General features: G+C 38.4%; 1 protein-coding gene across 2 annotated transcripts in view; it reads right to left on the bottom strand.

Moving 5' to 3' along the window:
* The window catches only part of SH3KBP1 (SH3 domain containing kinase binding protein 1), a 208,124-nt gene that overhangs the window by 94,650 nt on the left and 88,256 nt on the right, over positions 1–25,218 (bottom strand). The window contains exons 3-5 of one of the 2 annotated variants that reach the window (XM_075709582.1): positions 23,935–24,041; positions 13,442–13,565; positions 7,985–8,059 (exon numbers count right to left, since the gene is read on the bottom strand). In XM_075709582.1, the coding sequence (XP_075565697.1) occupies positions 7,985–8,059; positions 13,442–13,565; positions 23,935–24,041 (306 nt within the window). The remainder of the gene's footprint in view (positions 1–7,984; positions 8,060–13,441; positions 13,566–23,934; positions 24,042–25,218) is intronic. The other variant, XM_075709586.1, reaches the window with a different exon arrangement.

Genomic DNA, 25,218 nt, shown 5'->3' with positions numbered 1-25,218 from the left:
CTACACCTTGTTGTGACTTGGCCAGTAACAGAAAAAGCTGCAGGTTCTACCAGCTGGACCTTTCTCCAGCTTTGCAAAAGATCAGTCACCAGGGCCCTGGCCGAGACAGAGGCTAGAATCAGCTTTTTTTACTACCTCTAAATAATATTTCTGAGAATAAAATGTCCACAACTCAAAAAACTCAAACAAATCACAGTGATCATCATCTCTTTGCTGAACAAAAGATCTTAATATGGGATAGGAAAATGACCCTCTGGCAAAGGTTCCCTCTTTCATCCTTGCCAGAATCTCCTTGAACTACTCTGTGATGGAAGGAAGGAGCAGTGCAGAGACCTTCCTCCACAAGTAACTGGATTTTAACTGATAGGATCCATGAATGCTCTTAGCCACTCCCTGAGATGAACAGAAAAGCTATTTATAAAGCAGCTTTTCTGCATCACTGTGGGAGAAGAGGACCTGACCTTGGCCAGTTGTTGGAAATAAAACCTGGAAGTAATTATGGGAATTTCTCAACAGGTCTCACATGGACTTCCAGATCTTTGAAGCCTGCATGAAAGAGAGATCAGAAACCTCAAGGGGCTCCAATAAGAATTAGGCTTTTGTTCCGGGTCATCACTTGTTTTTCATTATGGCTTCTCCATCTTTTATTACCACTCTTCTATGATAAGACATCACACCTTTGTATCAGAAACCTCACCTCGGGCTTACAACAGATTTCCCTAGCATCACCCATCTGTGCTTGATGATAATCCAAAAGCCACTTCATTCTCAGTGCTGCAACAGAACTTTGTCTCAGTATACAGTCCTCATAATAAAAGCGACATAGGAAATAACTAATTTTTTTTTTTTAAATGAGGACAGAACAGACTGAAGTGATGCCTGTCTAAACTAAACTGCATTTGAGTGGCCAGATACAGAGGCCAACCTTACAAAGCTCCTTCAAAGTTAAAAGACTCCCTCCTGACTAATTGAGAAAATTATATCATTTATTATTTTTTGACTGACACAAGCTGAAGAACCCTCTGGACTTAAATAAGTAAGAAAGAATAAAAGCCATGGCCTTTCCAAGAACTAGCCTGCTCTTGCTCTTATCACTTCATGGCTGAGGGAAAGAGGCAAAGGTGACAGAAGAGGACTACCTGCAGTGGAAACTGAGAACAAATTAGATAAAATGAAGATCTGCAGTAACATTAAGAAACAATAATGCAGTGTTTAAGTACAAAACAGCCCTGCAGAAAATGATCTAACATGCTCTTACTCTTAAAGATGTGCTAAGGAGACTCTCTCTTCCCTTCCTCCCAAGGTACATGAGATATACGCCTCTGATTTATACAGATAAAGAACTTGCAAGCAAGAATTTCCAACACTATGCCCACTCTTGCCTGACAAGTTCTCTCCTCTCATTTATTTTTCATTGGGTTGTTCCCCGAGATATATATAGATATATCAGCATATATATGTCAGCAATTCTCTCAGAGCAATCCTGCCAAGTGAGGCTGCACTGGCCTCCCTAGCCCTGCCTACACGAGGAAGGGATGGCTGAGGTGATCCCTCCTCTTAAAAACTGAAAAATGTCCTCCTTCCAACCACCCTCCTTTTTTTTTTCCCCCTTCAGCTTTTCAGGGCCTTTTTCACCACTACTGCAAACAGCTTAGTAGGAGAACAGAGCTGGAGGGACAGTTTCCCCAAAAGACAGATGTAGCCCATGGATACAGCTGGGAACTAAGGAGGAACCTGTGTGACCTAGGCTGTCAGATTATGAATTTTAAACATGAAATTTTCTGCAAGAAGAGCTACAGTTAGCAGGGAGGTCAGGTTGCTAAATGGGCATGAAAAACTGGAGAGCATTTCAGTTGGCAGTCAGCTGCTGCTGCTGATCAATGCACCCACGCAGTCTGAAACAGCTGTGACAGACCTATGAACTTAAACACTAAGGTGAGGCCAGCAGCTCAGAAAACCGCTATCTTCAGAAACACTGGGCACATCTTTTGCTTTTGTTTTAAGTCTAGTTACTAGATACTTCAAATATAGCCAAGACTGGCTAAAAGCTACAGTAGTCAGGCCTCTGACTGGGTTTTTTTTTTAATTATTTTTTAACAGCAACATTTCTAGAATCTGTCAGCTCTCTGTCAGCATTTGGAGAGCTGACAAGCTAAGAACATAACATCAACAAGGTGCTCACTAATGTGCCTACTATCACCAGTCCTAATAGTAGGAAAATTTTTCAGATCTTTAAAATTTCTCAGGAAGGAGGCAAGTCTTTTGGGGGTGTCACTTCCCATTTCTGGCTCTATAAGCAAAGTCAATTTATTCTTTTACCTAGATTTATTGTTGCTGAATCATCATCACCACAAGGCAGAGCTCAAATCTGAGTGCTGGGTGCGCTTTTATAGTAAGCTCCTTAAAGTCTGAATATGAGCAGCATCAGCAGAAAGAAGTTAAAATTCCCAGGAGCCAACCGTTCCCAACTTTTGGCTGGGACAAGAGAAGGGACTACTGACATACGGCTATTTAAAAACACTCAGAGCGGTAAGATTCTCTGTTGCTTCATGCTCCTTACAAATGCAACATAATTTAGTATTCATGAAGATTAAATTCTCACAACACTGTCTGGAGGAATTTCGCACTTCACACACATTTTTTCCTCTATGAGTATATAGGAGAGATTAGTTTTCCCAAGACATTTCAAACACACCACACTCCTGCTATGCCAGTTACAGGTCTTTTGAGAGCAACAGTCTGAAATGTACCAAAACAGATTAGCTCAAACAGGGATTAAAAAGAGACTCTGACATCAGACTTAATTCACCAATGGCCCTAGAGCCGTGCTGGCATCAAACCAAGATTCTAAATCAGAAAGATATTTAGGGATGATAAAGGGCTGTGTAAACTAAAGCTGTTAAAACAAAAATAAACAGCTGCGATAAAATTATTCCAAAGCAGGAAACAAATTGTTTCTAAATAGCTTAAAATGGCAGGAAAAAAAGGGGAATACATTGTGAGCTTTACAGAGCTTTCTATTTTGAGCTGTTATTTATCAATTTAATTTTTGTTCTTTATTCTGGATTGTTCTCTCCGCAGAGAATTTATGGCACTGGGCAAAAGACAGGCCACTCTGGCAATGTATAAGCCAATGATGCTCTGACCCTCTAAGCGCTTCTCAGGCTAGCTCTGTTAAGCAGTGTAAAGGTCAGCTGTTCAGAGGCACACACCTGAGACGATGCAAAAGATCTCCTGATCTGGTCTGGCAGCCAGGGAGAAATGCTGTCAACTGTGTTTAATAGAACGAAGAACTGTGTAAATGGAGCTTACTGGGATTTTTGCCTTTTACGGAAGGGAAGGAAGGTGAGGGGAAATATGTCCTTTCCTTCTATTTAGAGAATGACAGCGTGGAACGCCCAAGTGACTGATCTGAATGACGAAGAAGGTGAAGTTATACATGGCAATTGCAGTAGATGAGACAGGAACTGTCCTTCTTCCTTTTCCTCACATACTGGTGAAGACAGAACAAATATCCACAGCCTATGAGGTATTTATCTTGAGCTTGCTTTCTATCAAAGTCCTGTATTTTGTTGAAGCCATCCTCAACAACATTCCATAGTGTCATAAAATCAAAACCAGAAAAGGAAGTTTGATTTTAAATATTACTGTAGAACAAAGCCGTGTTGATTCTTCATAGTTTAAAGGTTAACAAATTCACACTTTCAAAAAACAAATTTATGCTTCTTTACCAAGAGTGGTTATATATGTACAAATGGCTGAGGCAGACTATCTCAATAGTAGTCATTATTTGTTATTCTCAGTTATATTCCTTGAAGAAATGTAACTGTGTAATCTAAACATTTTGTCATTTCCTTTCAGCATGTTTGTTTTCCTTAGCACAACAGTTCTTGCCATGTAAGAAAACAGCCCCAAGATTTTTATGCTTGCACAAGAAATCATGCAGGGAAAAGGGGAGCAGTGTCCAGCACCATGTAGCAGCATGCATTACGGGCAACGCAGCGCAAGCATCTTCTGCAGCATGAACAGAGAGCCATCAATATGGAAGTTGGTGGCTTCACCTCATCCCCAGCCATTTCACCGAGTACTGTAAGAGCGAATAGAGACAATCATTCATTCAGGAGCTCTACAACTGTACCATTGTCATCTTCATTTTGGAACTATTTTTTCACCACCCTTGTTCTCACCAAGTACAGGAACATGTTATTACACATAAAAGGATGGGTAAGCAACCACAGCCAAAAGGATTCTTTACCTGCCACTCAGCAAAAACTGGTCTTTTGTGAGACTCATGGAAAACATTTGCTAGTGGAAGTCTGAATCAACGGAAGGATTTAACATGTTTCACCCCAGTCAACATAATTCTTCCACCCACCACCCCAATCCCTCGCCATCTCTGCATCAGTTCTCCAGACCAGAAAACAGGATGCTTATTTTTAATCATAAAAATTTCCCTCACCCAATTTTATCATTGTTCTTTCTCAGATGTTATTTTTCATTGTAGCAGCTGTGTATTTAAAATATGTTCTTCTTTGTAAGCAAGTTAGAAGAAGTTGAGGTGAAATAAAAAATTGTAACTGTCCTCCCTTCAGAACTGTTAAAAATCCACATTCGGGTTTCTCATTTAACTTTGCTCACATTCAGACACTCTTAAATGGGGTTAGTAACATCATAAATACATTAACCTTACAGATTTATGTGAACTCTGACCAGCCATTGTTCGTTCAGGATTAGGGGGAGGGAGGGTAAAAAAAAGTAAAAAAAAAAAAAGTGGTGGAGCAATAGAAAACACAATTAAGGTTACTCACGAATATTTCTGTTTCAACGATCCTGTCTCATCTTCTTCCATTATATCTAATATCTATTACTGACAGCATTGTGGATCCACATATAAGGAAAGAGAGGCAAATATTTGTCAAATCAAGCATTGTGTCTGCCCTGTTCCTCAGTTATAGCATCTTCGAAGAAAAAGAAAGCGAAGGAAGAAAGAGAAATTAATTAAGTAAAAACAAAAAAATGAAAAATCCAAGAAGCATTTTTCGTGGAGGTGCAGAAAAGTTGCAGGATGAGAGAAAAGAGGGCTGTAATCAACAAAACAAGAAGTGATTTTTGTTGCTGTGTGTCCCTCTTCACCAGCATATGCAGTAGCAAAAATTTTCTGACAGCAGGTTAACGAGCAGAATGCCAAAGGAATTGGAATTATTGCTGAGCCGGAGCCTGACATACCTAATGACCAAAAAAGCCATGTCAGCACATGAAGGCAAGGCCGAGTGTTTATGCAGGAGACAATCTTGCATATTTCAGTGGAAGGTATCTCCAGAAGCAGCTACACACTAATTCAACAGCATTTAGCTATTACAGGCCTTGGTTAAGTAAGAAAATCTCTTTTAAACACAGCAGTTGTGAAATGGCTTTCAAAATAAAAGTATTTTAGCACTAAGCATATGTTTGTAAAGTAAAAGCTCTAAGCTGGCTTCAAAAGTTGAGCAATGCTTCATGCAATGTGACACAGGTGAATCCAAGCACCCTTTGGGCATAACTAATCTAAAGCTATGAATTGACTTGAGCTTAACTTATGAAGAAATCAGAAAGCTGCAATTAGAGCAGTTGTGGGTTGTTTTAAACAGACATCCGTAAATGAAAACAAGTCTGTGGAATGTCTCCAAATGATTTTCACTGGAGACATAAGCACATGGATATTTGCCTAAAAATAAGGACCACAGATCAGATATGAAATGGAAGGAGCTGGCCACACCTTCAGCAGGCCTGCTCTGAAGAACATGAGTATGCAGGAAGGGAGCTGCCAACAGATGTAGCAGGAAGAATAACTGAACCCTCCTTTTTGTATGTTAGTTTAGGAGGTAACATCTCTGATAGTATCAACAATGCCAACCCTCATTTTGTTTAAAACCTTCCCAGATGACCTGATTTTGTGTACCACCTACTTTAGTCCCAGTTCCAACCCAGTAAGCAACAAATAGGCCACAAATGTAGCTGGACATCTGGCCTTCTGAGATGCAGTTTTACAGAGAAAGCAAAATACCTCTGCAGCATGAAAAAACATGCAAGTCTCAACCAAATGCCAAGGGAGGTAGTATTAAACAAGACATCTTTGGTCAGCTTTAAAAACAAAGCTTAGATGGGTGTTTTCCTAGAGCAACGTGAGACAATCTACCGTGGGTTAAGCTGTCTTCTTGCAGCTGGTTATCAAGCATACCTGTAGATACCCATTCAACCCTGCACTCCGTGAAATCAGTTCGATGAAATTTATTTTCTGTGACATGGCGTGACCATGGGCCAGTATTATTAACAAGGACAACTAAATGCAGAGCTCTAGCACAACTAGAAAGGTGACTGAATTCTTCCTGACTTCACTTAGGTTCACCCTAAATGACTATAGAAAAGAGGAAGGGCCATTTGACACTTAATGAAAGATGGGCTGGGCATGGAGAGCAGGTTTCTGGAAAACTCTGAGAGGTAATGTCAGGGCAACACTGCCCAGAAAGCTTAATGCTGTGAAATTAAAGGCTCCAAAGGCAGACCTTACATCTGATTTGAAGCCAGATCTTAAAGTCAGAAGTCAAACATACTGGAGATTTAATCGTAAATCCTTATTATGCTCATCAGATAGGTGGCTTTGAGGACATGATGGTCTAAGAATTCTGCAAGAAGCATGCAATTTGGGGGACGCATAAGCAGTCATGAAGACTGTAAGGTGAGAAGCAGCACAAATATGTGAAGACCACCAGCCACATGGTCTGCTCCAGCCAGAGCAAGAGTTTGGCTGGAAGCTTGAGAAGAGCTGCCTAAAGGAGAGGAAATTGTGGTAGACAGGTAGATAATTCTCCATGAGGAAATACTCAGAGCTGCACACATCCACAAAGATTTTTGTTTAAAAAAAGGAGGTGTAAGTGCAAGTTATCAGAAGACTACCACTTCAACTACTTCATCCTTTGCTGTGAACATGCATAAGACAGAAGTCCTCAGAGGTAGGAGAGCAAACACCCCCACCCAGAAAGGAGGAAGAAGGGCAGTACAGCTTGGATCTTCTGAAGAGAAAGCTGTCTGGGACGAAAGCAGATGCCAAAGTTAGCACAACATCCTGTTCACCGGAGGGCAGGACTGAACACTTTGTACTTAGTCACACTGAATATGACTCAGTAGGATAGCTTTCTGCTAGATTTCTCGATGAGGAAGCAGGTGGAAGGACAGATTTCTGTCTTCCTTGCTTCCTCTGTCTTGCATCTGATGTCACCATGCTCTCCTTCTCCTGTATTAACAGGGTAGTAAAAGCATGTGAAAAGCAGCATGTTCCCTGCTTCCAAAATGCAGAAGGCAAAAACCTGAACATGAAATGAAAGTTATATCTTTTCCCTTCCTTGGCAGAAAAAAACGTATCAACCAAAATGCTGTGAGTAATAGCTGTCAAAGACAGAGTGCCAAATGAAGAGCATGCATTAAACTGAAAAAAAAAACAAAAAACAAACCCCAAAACCAAAAATAAACCCCCAAACCAAACAAACCAAAACCCGCAGTGTTCTTTAAGAAAAGCAAAGCATATTTTATGAATTCAGCAATCACAATGGGAACTTTATTTTCAGAGCAGAAGGAGTTTTAATTCAGAGATTTGTGGTTATTGTCAATAGCCTTCATGTTTCAGGTGGTAAAAATGATGGCACTAAATGGTCTTAATTTCAATCCATAGCTGAGACCCAAACATCCAATGTAATTCACAATTTATTGTGGGCTTACACACATACATTATATGGACATATAACATACACATGCACAGAAGGAACGAGTGCATTCTCATTGCATTAAGGCTAGGCAGTTCATCAGCAGCAAACTGACTTTAGCTTACAGACAAATATATGCATGTAGAGTAGCTATAAGTGAGTAGCAGTGGCACACTGTACAACTGTAGACAAATCAAACAAGTACTGAGGACTAAAGCTATTGCTTGTTGATTCTGAAACACACTCACTGTTATAGCGTCTGTAGCTGTCAATCTTTGCCGGTGCCACTCTGTACAGAATTGTCCCTTCAAAGGCAGATTTTCCTGACAGCAGGCAAGAGAAGGAAAGAGGAAAAAAAAAGAGAAGGGGCGGGGTGGGGGTGAAGAGATCGAATGATGGTAAAAAGAAGGGAGAGGAAGAGGTTTTAATCTGTATTTTCAGTCACTAACATTTTTAAAGCCTCATTAGCAAAATAACGAGACTATCAACAAAAGTATCTGATTGTACATGAAGTTAAAATATTCTTACTGCATGTATGTCAGATAAAAAAATCTCATGATTTTGCTAAAGCTGTTCTTTACAATGTCCAACAGAATGCATTTTTTCTTAGATTTTGTCTGTTGTCCATCAAGTTGCGAGACTTATAAATGAAATTATTTGTCTATTTTATTCAGCCTCCTCACGGAGCACAGGGGAAGCCTGAAAAAAAATATTACTGCAATGATGTACTCACAGTGGCTCAACACTCCTGATGCAGATGTAGTGCACCCGAACAAGCACAGCTGACATCCAAACAGGGCAATGAAATACTCACATTTCTTTAATATACCAGGATCCTGTGAGCATCAGAAACACTGCATCTTTCCAAGATGACTTATTAGAAATGTTTTGGACATGGGAACTGGTCTTAAACAATGCTTAGTTGAAGGGATAGGACACTAAAACCTGAATAAATCAATTTTTCAGCCAGTAGCTTGATCAGGTGTTTTGACTTGGCACGCATTAACAAAACCAAAAGACTAAAATTAAAAACAACAAAACAACAAAAAACCCGAAACAAATCCCACTTCCCATCTTAGATCTTTAAGATAACACTTTTATTATCAAAACCATTAATTTCTTGTGGGTTTTTTTTCTTTGATAGCAAGATAACTCATGCTCTGACACTTATGATATGAAATTCAAGTGAGGGTAAAAGCATGAGCAGCTGAGGTGTTTTGTGTGTTGTTTTTTTTCTGAAACTCGATGTACCCAGGCAAGCCCAAGAATATACCAGTGTTGGCTTGTTGCCAATCTCACCTAGGTATACCATCATAAAAATTAATGTCTTCAGTAAAATTTTATAGCAAAATAGCCAGTACGTGTGAATTGTCCCAACACAGCATGACACCCATTTTGGTACCAAAAATGTGTAATTTTTTTTCCCTTGCATATCATTCTGTTGGACTTCCAGAAAATAAAAAGCTATACTCATTTATGTATTGTAAAAAGCTGTTTATTTGTTTTGTTCTTGCAGTTTAATTAACAACAGAAGTTTTTCCTTGCTTTATTTTCACATGAGGAAGCAAAAAGGCCCCAAATCCATCTTTCTACCTTGTTTTTACAGAATACCATTAAAAGAATGCTGTTAAAACAGTTAAATAACAATTAAGAAATTGCTGAGAGAAAGGTACGTTAAGCTTCATGACATTGAGGAAAGCTAGAGAGACAGTAATGGACATCTAAATTTTTAAGAACTCAAAATACAGGAGGTTGCCTGACTGAACCATCAGCTGATGTGTCTATCATCAGTTCTAACTCCAGCAGTCATGACTTCTCAGTGGTCATCACTAACAGGTTCTAAAAATAGTTGATACATACCATGAGGCCTAGCAATTCCTGAACAGACACATACAAGAGACAGCAAGATATAAAAGGCCACCCTTAAATGTTGTCATGACATTGCCATGAACATACTAAAATGCTTTTGAAATCATCTCTTTAATATTAAGTTGTGATTCTCTCAGATACAATTTATTTGACTACATGACGACTTTTTGCTTCTCAATCATCTGTAATGACAAGATGTGGTATTGAAAATATTCTTAAAATTAATACTAGATATCTGGGAAATCTAGAAAATAATCTTATAATTAATGTATCCATTTAATGTAGTAATAAATGTAATATAGTAATAAAATAATAATGCATACTTCCTCTTCATGCTGTAACAGTCAGTCAAAGAAAAGCAATGTTTTAATTTAAGAGGAACAAGGAACTGTCATTTACTCTAAGTGTACCTGATCCTGCCTGTACTTACATTCTGAAATGAGCCTTTGAAGGCAAAAAATTTGGCAGTCACCTTACAGCTAGGACAAATACTTCAAAAAGAAACAAACAAACCCCCAAACCCACAACCTTTTGACCTTGTAACAGTCTCACTTTCCAATCTGCTGAGCACCCGCTATCTGAGGGGAAGCACAGGTTTCCAACCCTTTCAGTTAAGGGGCAAGTTAAGTCCCACTGTCAGTATTCAGAAATATTTAGGCACTTCCAAAACTTGCCCCAGACATTTTCAAAAAAGGGGCTTTTTGTTCTGAAGAAACTTCTCAGGTTACTCTATGGCAGAGTGTGAAAAGAAACCAAGATAATTCCTTCTGGCCATTTACTCTGATCTACCATAGAATTTACATGGATACAACAAAACCAAAAAAAAAAATCAGACAACAGCTTTCTCCCCATTGGGCCTGTGTAGGTCGTAACAGAAGGACACAGAAATAAGCATTTTTATTAACCTTATTCCTAAAAAGCCAAGTTATATCATTTTTCTCTTCTCTATTTCTTCCACTTTGAGTTCACCAAAAATTACATTTGCTTTTCCAAAAAGGCTCTCTTTAGAGAGGGTCAGGAAAATGTGCTTAAAAGATCAAGCTTAACTAAGTTCAACCAAAGCATTAAATTTAACTATTAACCAAAGAAATACTCTTGTGTTTGCACAGTGCCCCTCCTCCAAACATCCCATGCTACCTTCCCACATCTCACAGTAAACCTGCTGAGTATTACCTTATCCATTGTATAAACTGGGTTGAAGAGTTCAAGGTTGCGGCTGAAGATTCCAGAGCCATACCCCAGTCCTTTCTAGGACCCTCTAGAAGCTGTGTAGAACCTCAGTGACCACCAAAGGTTCTGGTTCAATGCACAGGCACAGCCCCTCACACCTGAGTGCTAACTTATCTAGAATTCATATTCAAGGGTTCTGCCTTACGAAGTCCTGGGATACAGACATACTCAAACAATGTTTCCTGAGAAACAAAAAGGACTTATTGCAGCTTTGAAGTGCTGTCATATCTTGTCATCCACAGAGGTTGACATAGAGGCATGACTGTACACCCTTTTGAGATGTTACCCAGAGCATTTCAACAGTAATGCTAGCCTGATGCCCAAATCTTCCAGGGTTTACTTGTTTGGTTTTTATTTTGCTATGTTTTAAGACTAAGCACAGATACTTGGAATGAGATTATCATTCCTAGTTAGTTGTATAAGCTTGCTGAAACTTTTGCAATCTGGATTTTCAAATCCAGATAGTCAGTGTACCTGAATAGAGCCTCGTAAAGCACCATGTGTTAACACCTATAACAATTACATAAACCATATAGAAAGAACTGAGTTGATGCGTATTTCCCATAATTTTGCTAGGGGAATGCAGTTCTTAAATTGATGGTTTTACTTTAAGAAAAACAAATAAAAAAGCATTAAAACCCCCATAAGAATCTCAACATTCCTTGAGTCCCTGGCTTTCTTTGAGGAGGTTTACAGTGTTCTTCTGTTTTATAGGTATTTTGCTATTTAGAAAATAGCTCCTAATAACACATCATCTTAGCTAGCCAGAAAGCACTTCCAGAAAGTTAAATTACATACAGGAAAGAAGAAAACCCATCTCTTAGCTATACTTATCTTCAATTTAGTTAAAGAGACAAAAACGGTATGTGTGTTACTGATACCTTCTCAATACAAGTATCACAGGTTTTAGGTTGCACTGACAGTCAGAACCAGCACACAAAACTGTGCTTGAAATAAGCATGTGCCGTTATGGATGTCGATGAAACAAGCTAATGCTTTGTGGCTGCTTTTACACATTCTAATGTATATTTTTGTTAAAAGACATTTTTAGGATGCTCCTTATAAAGTAAACATTGCCAAATTACCTGGGGAAGGAATATTCATTCATTCATACAGATAAAATTGGGGTATTCCATCCTGAACAGTATCACTTACCTTGTTCATTTATAGAGCACCAAACACTACAGAATCCAGAGCTGAAACTACATCTACAAAATTAGTTCTTCCAAGACTCATGGTGTTTATAATGAATGAAATCCATGATAGCTTATACAGGTTATAGAAAGCAGCTTGCAATCTCACTGAAATGTGCAACTTGACTTAATGCCCTTCTTCCCTTCCCTTTCCATCACACTAAAATTGTTAACTTACTTAAAAATACTTTCATTCCAGGAATGTTACCTGTAAATATCTTTAGCGGCACTGACCACAAGACTAGGACAACTATACATGAACAGGTACTCCATTACAAAAAGAGTATGAAAAACTTTCATCATTGCAAAGGTCAGGTTTTTTAGGATCTTATTTCTGTGGGATGGAATAAAGATGATAGATTTGCCTTAAGTGGAAGAATGAAAGAAAAAAAGAAAAAGAAAGTAGTATAACTTTCTACCTCTTACTGACAGAGTGAACTAGAAAGGCTTTGGTAAATTTCAGCTGAAATAAGCTTGCAAAGATCTTGGGAGTCCTTTCACTTTTGCTTGTTCACAGATCTCAGAAGAACACTACATAGCAATGAATATCTGCAGTGCTGAAAATAGGAAGACCTTGGCAGGTGTCGTGGAATTAGCCTGAAATATGTAAATACAACTGACTTTTTCCCTCTTCATTAAAGATTCAGAATTGACCACTGAATTAGGAAATAACAAGAATATCTGTTTGAAGAACAGAAAAAACATGAAGACCAACAAGTGTCCATTTCATATAACAACATACTTTTGGTTCAGGTTATTCTCCAAGGGAAGTTATAAATAGGACAACCCACTACCATGCTTATACTATTGCAAACTTAGTTACCAAACATGCTTTTCACCTGCAGCAGTACTGGCCCACTGTAAGTGAGAGAACAAAATCCATGTCCCAGTTCTGGCCTTTTTCCCTTTGGCTGCTGGGGCAGTGGGTGACGGAGGTGATAGTAACATGCTCAGCACCTGGAGGGAAAAAGTGCCGCATGTCCCACACCAATAATTATGAATCCTTAAACCTACTGGAGTCATTATAGAAGGCATGGCACTTTAATCCCTCGTTTAAATAAGCACACCCACTTTGTAGATGTTTGGTTACTTTGCTCAGTTTCCACATCTAAAGACAAAAAAAAATGTAATTCATTTTGAAATACAAATCCAATAATCATCATTGCCTTCTCTGTTCTTGGTCTGTTGCAGCTTGGCAAATTTTAACACAGCTCAGGGAGTAATGCCATATTAAAACTCAGGTAGCATTGTAAGCACACACTTATCATCATCATCTGACCCTTTCACAGCATAAATTAAGAACATGGCATTCAAAAACACTTCCAAGCAAGAGATAAGAACACGCTACGCTGTCAATGTGTGGGTAAAGACACAGACATACATAGAGAACATCAATAACATTTTATTCCTTACTTGGCTTTACTTGCTCTTCCTGCGCTATTCCAACATCATCAGAATCAGACAATTCCTTTATGAAGTTGGAAGGAAACATGCCAGTCTTTCCATTGAGTATACCTTCCCACCAGCCCTCTTCTACCTGCACCAAGACAAAAACAAAAAAAGAAGGGTTTCAACATAAGCAACACTTCACAGAGTTACATTATATACATGATTTTCAGTAACAATAACAGTCATGACTTTAACCAGTTTGTATTAATTGCAGTTGTAAGGAGCACATGGCATAGGCTCCAAGCCAGAACATCTCTTTTTTTGTTTGTTTTTTTAAAGTAAAAACAAGAAAGATGCTTGCACCCATCTGTAAATGTCAGCAGTGCTGACAGCAGTCAGAAGCATGGACAAGCATTAAATAAAAGGACAAAAGAACAATTATAGAGCACACGGTGTCTCCACATTTCAATTTTTATGGATATCAGTTCAATCACTAAATTTTCAGCATTCATGACCACCTTCTTAATGTATGTGATTTACAGATTCTAAGAGTTTAAATTCCCTAAGTAACCAGTGGCGAAAGAGAAATGCCTGCAAAGGACTATTCAGAGAATGGAAACTAGGTATCTTAATATAAATCATGAATACTCCTGCCTTCCCCATCAAAATCAGAAATTCTCTATTTTAAAAATTAAGAATGTTGCTACATCATTAATGTGTTAATGTAAGAACTCTACAGAGAACAAAGAACAGTACTAATGCATATTTGACTCCAGATTTACAAAGAGCTACTGAAATACATAATAATGATACGGTCAGAAGGAGGAGAGACACTGCCTAGCCGAATCCCAAGAGAAAATATCACTTAAAAATGACAAACTCCCTCCTGTATAACCCATTCAGGATTGAACGGCACTGTCAGGCAGTGAAATGACAGCCCTTAGAAACCAGATGCCTTTAGGTTATAATGGGACAGAAAGAAATGACTTCTTATATGCATCAGCTAAACATACCCTTGACAGAAAAATATTTTTCATCTGTCAGACACTGTCCATTCACCAAAAAAGTAACAGGGGAGGACAGTGTCAGTCTGTGATACATCAGTCTCCAATAATGTTTGACCCATCTCTTTCTTGCACCCACAACCAAAAGCATGAAAATAAAAAGTTAATTTTACAATGACAGTTCACATTTACTGTTAAAAAACCAGCCCCATATCTTAAATGGTACTAGTTAATTATTATAGAAAAAAAGTCTGTTTTGTATCACTTATCCATGAAAATCTCAGGTTCTTGGAAAACAAATCTGTTATTTAACGTGTTTAATTATATAACACAAGCAAATATTTCATCAAACTATAGAGGAATGGTTGAATTTCTTTCAACTTAGCTACAGGTACAATTTTACTACAAAGCAAATTATTGTTATTCCAGGAGTGTTTCCTGTGCTTTCTCTCTCCATCTTCATCCTTTTTAGCACATTTCTTGAGCTCCTGGGTTGATTTTTTGTTTTAGTTTGAAAGCGGTTCAGACCAGCACAGCTACTTTCATTTAATCTCAGTACCTGTCCATGACAAATTTTTTTTTTTTTTTTTTAAATGCATCAGTAGTATCACTGAGGTCAAGCACAACTTTGGGAATATGGCTATTATCTTGCTGCTACCTCAGAGGGTAGAATACATACAAATCCCTTGATTACTTTAGTGGGGTGCAGGTTTTTCACATGATAGTATTAACGTCTCTCAGAGGTAATATTTGCTTTTGTTCTCTCCAGACAAATTAAAAACTGTATGGAAAACTGAAACTGCATGATCCACAACACTTAGTAGACCCTACAAATTATACCTCTAAATACCTATATATTATATACCATTATATAGAAAATACACAACATGGCTAAGACACTTTGAGCTATAAGATATTTCAATTTTTCTAATGCACTATTCCCAGATGGCTCTATTGATTAGAGGTAAACATTAAACCATAACTGAATTAGCTTATTGACCAGAAGATTAATCACAGGAGAATTACACAGTTCCCAAGATCCCTGCTTTGCAAGATGTTGAGATTACTTGACAGAAATAAGGTGACCAATATCACTCAGGTCCTTCTTTCCCTCAAGTAATTTTCTCCTGCTTACTTCTTCCAGGGTAACACTTCACAGCTTTCTTACAAGTTAACACTAGCATTCTTTATGTGGCGTGTTTATGTACGGATTTCTATGTATGTGTACAGAAAAACACACATACAAAAATCTTTAGACAGGTAAATCTAAATTGGATGTGAATATGCTCACAGCATTCATTAGCTTATTACAAGTTTTCCAGCTGATACAAGAATGAATTATCTGAAAATACCATGTCACATTCAATAATTTTACAAATTCAGAAAAATCTAAAGCAAACCCCAGATTTTTTTCCACAAGAAAATGCAGAATAATGTTAGCAAGACATCAGAGGTTCAGGTCAAACTTGGCCTCCCAAAGATTTATTAGGAAATTTTCATCAAAAGCATCAAAAGCTTGAGGTATTTTTAAACACTATAACTACATGCTACATACTTTTAAGCCTCAAAAGACACCAGCTAGAGATTAATCCATACAATAAAGATGACACTAAAATACCCCTAGGATTTAGTTATCCCAAATTGGGGCAATCCATTGCCATATGGTTTGAAATGTCACAATAATTCCCAGCCAATAAAACCTTACCAATGAAAATCCATTATTCATGGGGGCAATCCATCTGGAGGTATGAGCACTCAATAAAATTTGTTACTATACTATTAGAACAAAGTGCTTTCAGGATTTATACATCTAGGTCCTGAATTATGCCCAGCATTCATGTGCTGAACCAAGCAAACTAAAAAGAGAAGGATTTCATTCAGTAGTCCATGTCCCTATGCCAGAAAAGAAGTTCTACTATTCATAATAACATACACACCAATTGTAAGTTCAGCCTGAAAACAAAGTTTTTGGTTTTAAGTTAGAAGAAGAATCTTTCCAATCTGCCAAAGGTAACTGGCTACAGCTGGAGGTATTTTCAAGACGTCTTTCCAATGTGTCGTATCTGTTCACTGCCTTTCGGAAAGGCATGGCACGTCTTCATCTTGCCCAGCCCCTAGGCTGCCAGTACTGCTGTCACACCATATTTGAAGAGCAACAACATACGGGAAGGTGACTGAAGCTACTTCATTACTCCATATATTTAAGCAGGTAACAACACATGCACCCAACTGCAACTCAGTCAACGCCAGGCGTGGGGCAGGGACAGATGCAATAGCAGACAGCTATATGCAGTCCAACGCTTGGGCATGATTGAATGAGATACGAACTACAGTATCACCAGAGGATGGTGCATCATCTCTAGAGAAACGCATCCTATTAAGAAGCCCTGCCTTTGAGGTTTAAAGGGAAATTTAATCTAGATAATAATAATGCAACATTCAAATGTTCTTCCAATATCATTGGGCTTTGGGTTTTTATTACATTTTCAGTAAAGAAAGAATACTTGTCTTTTGTTTTTAATTGAATTACTCAATCAGTAGAGCCTTTTTTCATGTAAATGAGGTTTTTGGAAACTTAAACCAAATACAGATGAAAATCAATCAAAATATATTGTTTTACTTTGTTGGAAAGTGAGTGTTTAATCAAATTGTGAGATCCCAGCACACAACAACAACCCAGACTAGAAAGACAGTAAGAAGTTGTGATATTTAATTTCACTTACAAATAATCATAAAAATAAGAAATAATAATGAAGTGCTTAAATTAGATACCATGGAGGTGGACAGACAGGGAATACTGTGTCCAGTTTTGGGCCCCTCACTACAAGAAAGACATTGAGGTGCTGGAGCGTGTTCAGAGGCGGGCAACGAAGCTGGTGAAGGGTCTGGAGAACAAGTCTTATGAGGAGCGGCTGAGGGAACTGGGGTTGTTTAGCCTGGAAAAGAGGAGGCTGAGGGGAGACCTTATCGCTCTCTACAACTACCTGAAAGGAGGTTGTAGTGAGGTGGGTGTTGGTCTCTTCTCCCAAGTAGCTAGCGATAGGACAAGAGGAAATGGGCTTAAGCTGCGCCAGGGGAGGTTTAGACTGGAAATTAGGAAAAATTTCTTTACGGAAAGGGTGGTCAGGCATTGGAACAGGCTGCCCAGAGAGGTGGTGGAGTCACCATCCCTGGAGGCGTTTAAAAAACGGGTAGATGTGGCACTTCGGGATATGGTTTAGTCTGGTCTACCCTTGATTAGTCTAGAGTGGGCTTGGTAGTGTAGGCTAATGGTTGGACTGGATGATCTTAAAGGTCTTTTCCAACCTAGATGATTCTATGATTCTATGATTCTATGATTCTATGAAATAACACAGAGAATTGTATGGGTGAGACATTCAGACACACAAACCAGAAGTTCTCAAAAGGGTATACAGATGCTAGAACATTAAGCTGCTTAGAAATCAACAAAAATTTATTGAAACCAGCCTATTTTCATGTTTAAAGTACAAAAAAAAAAGAAAACAATATGACAGCAGTTCAAGCCTTCAGGCAAACATAATAGTTCTATTTCAGACTGGGAATGCAGTTTTATTCTGTAACTGTAAAGCACCCAAAGAAAACAAAACTACTTCAGTAGGTCACTAGTAGTACAAAATTAAGATATTCCAAAAGTGAGGAAACATTACTTCTTAATTTTCTTTCAGTTTCCTCTTCATGGCCAATACAATCTGCAACATGCCCCTTTAAAGAAAGAAGTGTCAGAGGGAGCATCAGCGTGACCTGCAGTGCAACAAACCTTGTTGCTACAAGCCTAGAAGCACCTTCCCTTGAGGCAACTGGGTGACCATCCCTGTAACTCCAGGATGGGATACCCCAAAAAATCAGGAAGGCTGCTGAGGCGAATTACCAGCAGTTGCTTGCCAGACTATCTAGGATTGCCACAGCTGCTTGCTTACACCTTGCTATACAATTACTAGGCTAAAATTGCTGAATGATTAAAATGTTCAGCTCTTTGGAATTGCTGACCTAAAGTATGTTTCAAATAAACTCCTGTATCCACCCGTTCCACAAGCTTTTCTACAATCTGCAGCCTTGCCTATTAGGCTGACAGACTACTTACAGCTCAGTGAGGGCAAATGAAGGAGGCTTTGAGTCAGGAAAGGTTTCAGGTGGAAGAAAGTCTCCCTGAATCACAACAGTCTTTCTGGGCTGTTAAAACTAAAACACAGTCCCAGGAATAAAAGCACTGCCAGAGGCAGACAACAGGAAGGAGAGAAGCCCAAGGTCGACAAATTTTCTTTTGCTTAGAGAACGTGAGAGCACAAAAAGCAAAGGAAAAAAATCCCTTAATTTATAAATTCTAATGGAAGATCTTGAGCTTGAAGGACAAAAGCAATTGTATACTGAAAGGAAATTAAAACCATAGATTCCCAAGAGGCAAAATAAGCAAATCATGTTTGCTGCAGATGGGAAGAGAAATTTTGGAAACATGACCTCAATACAGGATGGTGCCTACAGTGCCACTTGATGGCTTATTCTGGGAGTGCATTCAGAGAGAGTCATACCCATGAGACATCAACCAGCCCTTGGACTTCTGCTACAATACATCTGGAAGCTGTTCGATAACTCTGGTGCAGAAAGGAAGAATTAAAAACTGCACAAGTACCTTGTATTAGGGGATCTTTTCAGCGTCAGAGTTCTTTATTTTACAATGTCAAAATGTGCTTTGGGATTTTTTTCATTTCTTTTTTGTGGTTTGGGTTTTTGTTGGTTTTTTTTAACATCATCTTCTAAGAAACTGAGGGACAGAGAAAGCAATCACATAGAACTGGAATGACCCTATAAGAAGTCAGAGGCATTTGCACCCTTATTTCCACAAAAAAAGCCTCCTACCATATGAACTAATTAAGCAAGCAGTAGTCATAGAAGTCCTTGAGAACGACCTGTTGGAAGAGTATCAAGAAAAACACCTTACCACAGGATTTCACAGAAAAGTAACTGAGGGATGTGGAACCCCAGCATTCATTCCCAACTGTTTTCTTGCAGCATTATACAGTTCTGTACTTGTGGCACAGACCATCCCCTTGCCACTATTAAATATTCCCCTTTCAACTCTACAGCTGTCAAAATAAGTTACTGTAAGGAAAGTCCAGCTCAGTCCCCAGTGTTTATCCTGTTCTTGGAAATGGGTTGAACCACTTTATCTCATAACAAACACAAAAAAACCCCACCAACCTTGCCCAAAAGGAGCACCACATTTTTAAAAATTCAGTCTGTATTTTTATAATTTCAAATGAGTTACTTATAGGACTTGACCATGTAATATATGGCAATGTTAACTCGAAGTCAAAGAATAAGCTCAGTGGTATTTCAGCATGTCTCTGTCAAAGACTTAGTTTTGAGCTTAGCTCCATGCACTACACGTTGCCAAAAAGCTGACTTCTCAGCAGGATGAGGCCGCAAGGTATATAGCAGCACAATGACAGAATAATCCCAAATGAAAGCAGGCTCAGAACTACTGAATGACAGGCCAAATGTCCTTATTCTGATGCTACAGGTTAATTGTCTGGCATGCCATGAAAGTCTAAGGGTGAAACATAATTGGAGTTCAGATATCTGCATTTAATAAGACAATTAGTTACAGTTGTATTTTGGGACAACTGTAATTAGAGTTATAGCTAATGAGCTAGGAAAATGACAAGCGAAAAGCTATCAATCACATTAAATGTGAACGTAAACAATGATGAAAATGCTTCTCTTGTTAGTTTCAAATGTACTTTTAATTTAAGTCTGTTAATTAATGTCTCATGGGTATCAGTGTCTCTGTAGTTATGGAAACCTCTAGTTTAACAACAAGCATTTTTATCTACTGAGATGAATGTCTGATCTTATTATAATTAATTTCTAACTATTTAGAACAAATAGGAAGGAACTGTGAATTCTGAACATATACAGCCTCCAAGGATATCTATCTGGTGACAAGCCTAACATCTCAAAACTCACGCTTGCTCTTGCTGTTGTTTCAATCCACTGTACAGCCCCAAACCACTTCTGCCACAATAAGAATTTCCAATAGTATCTACCACTACCAGAGACATAAAAACCCTTTCAGAAAGTATCTCAACCAACCTTTTGGCACCAGGAAGAAGGATCTGGGGCAGCTTTAGATGCCTCAGGTGTTGGTTAGCACCCTGAAGCAGAGGTGGGAGAAGGGAAGACATCCTCATCCTTAGCATGTCACCATGTGGTATCAGTGTAACCCATTTTCACTGGGGATCTGGGGAAACATGCTAGGGCACTGATGGAGGCAGCTGAGAAAAAGACTGGCATTCCCTTCTGCCAACCCTTTGCTGGAGGTGGTGACCTTCAAGAGGTTCGAGGAGGAGCACAACCCATTTCTTTAAGGATGAAGCCAAATTAGCACAGTAAAACAGGAACTAGCTTTTCTTTGCAACAGGAGAAGTTTAATGGGTTGTCAACCGTAAGTGACATTTTAAACACGTTTTTTGCTAAATACCTGCATTAAGATATATACACAGTATTTTGATATAAACAGTATCCATTTTAATTTGCTGTAAGTCAGTTCAAAATTGATTTATTTCCAAATAAACAGAAATCCACAGAGATTTGAAAATATTAATCTGAGTCAATTTAAAACCAATTAATTCAACTGATGCAACTTTCTTAGGCGTATACAATAAAATACTACCTGTGAGAATCTGAGACCACCTACTCATGCATCTGAGACCACCTACTCATGAATAAAAAGATGGGGTAAGAGAAAGGAGCAACTGGAAATGGAAAGTGAATGACCGTTAATGTTCCAATTACCCACTGAACCACTGTTAATAATGCTGAATATGCTATCATCCAGTTTTTCCTCTTGAGTAATGATAAACAAAACCGATATTTTGCAAGAATAGCCTCCAATTGTCACCTATGTGGGAGGGTTTTTTTGCTGTTGTTTTGGGGTTTTTTTGTACACTAACGTAACATGATTTTGGCCCTTGCAAAAAAAATGTCATTTTCAACTGAGGAAGCCATATTTTTTTAATAATAAGTCCCTCACACTAAACATTTACTATTGGAAATAAGGAGCATTGTATAATTACATAGACACTATGAACCCTATTTCAATGCAATGACTCTTTATGCAGCATTACCTACAAGCAGAAGGGTAAAAATGAAATCAGCACATTGGTTGATGCAACTTTCTACATCAAATAAAGTTCCTGTTTCAAAAGAAAAATTCTGCCCTACTTTTTCAAGGAATTAACTCTACCATGATAAGGGCAAAAGAGGAAGTAGTAACAGCAAGTATTCAACATCAACTGCTTGGTGTCAACCACGATGGAAAATAAAGGTCACACAGTAACACTTCCTGAGGTGCTGAGAATTTTTTCTCAAAATTCCTTTATTTTCCCTCTTCCACCAGCTGATACAGTTCCACCCAGAAGAGTCAGACAATGTCCTGGATCACATGAACACACCAGATGATGCCTCAGGCAGAGCTTATGTTTCAGTAGCTGACAGAACAGGGTATTTCATAAGGTCAAAGTGGGCACAGCCTCACCTGTGTCAGCTGTTCTTCTTTGGCATTTACTTATGGCCAGCAGTTCAAGCTAGCCATGAGCAATCCTCTTCCACGCTACAGTAAAACTAATTCCAGTATGCCATTCTCTAGGACTGCCAAACAAAAAAGCAGCCCTAGAAAATGTATTTTCTTAAACCTTAGAATCAGCAAGTTGTCAATGCTTTCTTCAACAGTAGCAATTCAAGGCATAATTATGAGTTTAAGACCACCAAGTCTGTAATCAGCAATCCAAGTGTGTTTCAAAAAACATGCCCATAACTATAAGCACACACATGCAAGTACAGGAATGCTTCACTTTCATAGTTCTACATCTTTCAATTGTAATGCAAACATTTTCAGTCCCATCTGGATTTAAATAAATCTGTTATTTATAATTAAGTTGTTCAAATTTATAAGGAGACAACAGATGCATTTCATAAGAGAAGTCTAGTGTCTCACCTAAATTATTTAATTGTGCAATTAATTTGGTAGTCAATTTGTTGGCTGAATACTAGGACGGGGTTTTATTCCACCACTTCACTCTTGAAAGACACGGACTTAAAAGTTTTAAGAAGGGTAACTGATATTTGTGTGGCCATGTGAGGTCACATAAGACTTCAAACTGTGCAGTGAAAACAGTTCACGTGCTGCCGTGAAACTCATTATAATATCGGGTTTACACTGTCTTCAAAATATGCTCTTAAATATCTTACAACCTTCATATCCCCCATTACAATTGTGCTCACAGACAGAATAAGGTTAGTTAAGTGACGCATCATGTCTGATTCCAGGAAGAATGATGTGCAGAGCTGGCATGCACAGCTAGGTTAAAGGAAAACCAGTGATCACTAAGCTTCTTACGTTCAGATGTGAGAATTTAATCTCTCGTAAGAAAATGCCGGATGTCATGTAGATTGCAGTAGAATTTATATTCTTTTAGAACTGATTTCTTAAGTGACAGAGGCAGGAAAAAGAAAACAAATCATATATACTTGACAAGAAAATAAATGTTGACTTATTAGCTGCTGAGTCACAGGGAAAAAAATCCTACAAATAAATGATACAAGCTGAAACACACCTTTTATTGGCTGCTTGAGCAGACTAAGCTCTTAGATCTTTTTAAAGCTAAGTAAATAAAGACTAAATGAGTTTGAATGCATTCTACTTAAAGGCTTCGTGTTAGCATTTTGACTTTTGGTCTTCATGCTGTTAAGCTCAAGAAGATAGTTCTAAAATCACTAATGGAACAAAACTGAAGGTATTGGGAGTGAACAGCATTCCTTCACCCTGCAGCCAGATTCACCCATGCAAAGAAAATTTCTGTATCTCTGTCCAAGCTTTTGTAATTTGTTCCCAGTCCTTCTAAGAGATATGCATTCATTTTCCACATCCATTTCCACCCAAAATAAATGCATCTTGAGTCTCTAAAGAATTTGTTGGTGGTTTTTTTTTAAAAAAAAAAAGAACTGATTACACTGAAATGAAACTTAAAATTTGCAGGCAAAGATGACAAAAGGTGAATGTCATGGCTGAACTCCAGAGGGCTTCAAGTAAATTTCTTAAATGTGTTTAACTCCATAAAGATAATTCTTCCCTGTGGCTCACTTACTAAAATTGGGAAGAGCTTTTTCTGCTATAATCTTGATTCTTCAGAGATACAAACTCAATAGCTCTGTAGCACAAACCTTGAACTTTTTCCCTGAACAGAACTCAGAAGCGTCAACTGATTGAGTAAAACCAGCAGAAGTCCTGCAGGGAAAAACACCCTCACAAAATCCATAAGCAAACAGCCACATCCCTTCACCCCCACCCGTAACCCAAACCAGACACGTCAGTATACCAGAGAAGAAAAATATCTGGTTTAAATTATGTCTTAGAACACACTGTATCTAAAAGCTTAGTATTCACAAGATATGTCAGAACTGCATGTGTGTATATTCCATTAAAGATCTGCTCACCTCTCCCACAACTTCAATGATGTCACCAACTTTTAATTCCAGTTCATCTTCATTTTGAGGCATATAACTGAAAGCCACCTGACATCTTCTTCTTCTGTTTCTCTCTCCTGGTGGAAATGAAGGAAACAGGGAAATTGTAAAATGAAAACAAAATTCCATGCCAAACACAAGCCAGGGGAAATGATTTAAAGATGAAATATTATTTTTTGAGCACTATTAAAAGAATCTGAATGTTTGCAATGGGGATTTTTTTCTTTCTGTAATATTATTCAAGAGCCAAAATTTAACTAATAGACTGTGCTTCCTAGTGTCAGGATGGACAAACTTTACCCAGAGGATCTTTCCAGGTGTATTTGCTACGATTTCTCTTCTAGGCTAGTGCTCTATACACATGGTGTAGGCAAATGCAGAAATTGGAGGGCTGGGGAAGGGATCCAAAACCTTGTGGCTTTTGCTCATACGGAAATAAGCTCTCAGCTGATTATTTTGTCCTGTATCTTTTTCTCCATAATTCTTTCACAGGTGTATAAACATCTCACTAACCTTTTTTTTGTATATATTCTTTTACATACACACACACAGAGATATATATGTATGTATATGTATGTATACACACATATTTGTAAGGTGCATATGTATGCACCAATATCAGATTAAAGAAAATAGAGGGAAAACTCATCCCAAAGGACCCCCAAAGCTAGGTGTGTAATTGGGTTAGTGTGGTTAAGACAGGCTGATTTTGATAAACAGCCAGCTACTGGAGATGATGTTACCAGCCATCTTTCTCTTCAGCTTGGATATCCAGGCTTCCATGAGAAGCTGGTATGAGGGTGTATCTTTGGATGCATGACTGGAGAGAGGCTTAAATTCATAGCTCTGAATAAGAGTAAGATCCCTTAACTTGACCCTACTGCCATCACAGTTTTAAGACAGAAAAATGAAAAGAATCAGTTCCAGAGCTTTGTTTGCCAGATCCGCTGGCTGACATATAATTATAGTAATCTGATTTGTAGCAGACCAGATAAGAGAACTTCCCTAAATCAAGTTGCCGAAGCTTGCTGCTCAGCCTCTGTTAGCTGAAGGACAACTTACATGAATCACGACCATGTCGGAATGTGGTGGAGGAGGAGAAGGTAGGAAGAGAGAAATCATTCAAAACACAGGATTCACTGATTACTCTCTCTTCTCTAGAGGACGTGCAATGTATAAACCATACTATGTCATATTTATATACATGTATCCACACAAACATATATACACACACTCTACACAAGTCAACGTACT

This window comes from Pelecanus crispus, chromosome 1, assembly GCF_030463565.1.
Source record: "Pelecanus crispus isolate bPelCri1 chromosome 1, bPelCri1.pri, whole genome shotgun sequence".
Taxonomy (NCBI): domain Eukaryota; kingdom Metazoa; phylum Chordata; class Aves; order Pelecaniformes; family Pelecanidae; genus Pelecanus; species Pelecanus crispus.
Note: the sequence above shows the minus strand (reverse complement) of the source record. Positions and strands in the feature narration are given on the sequence as shown.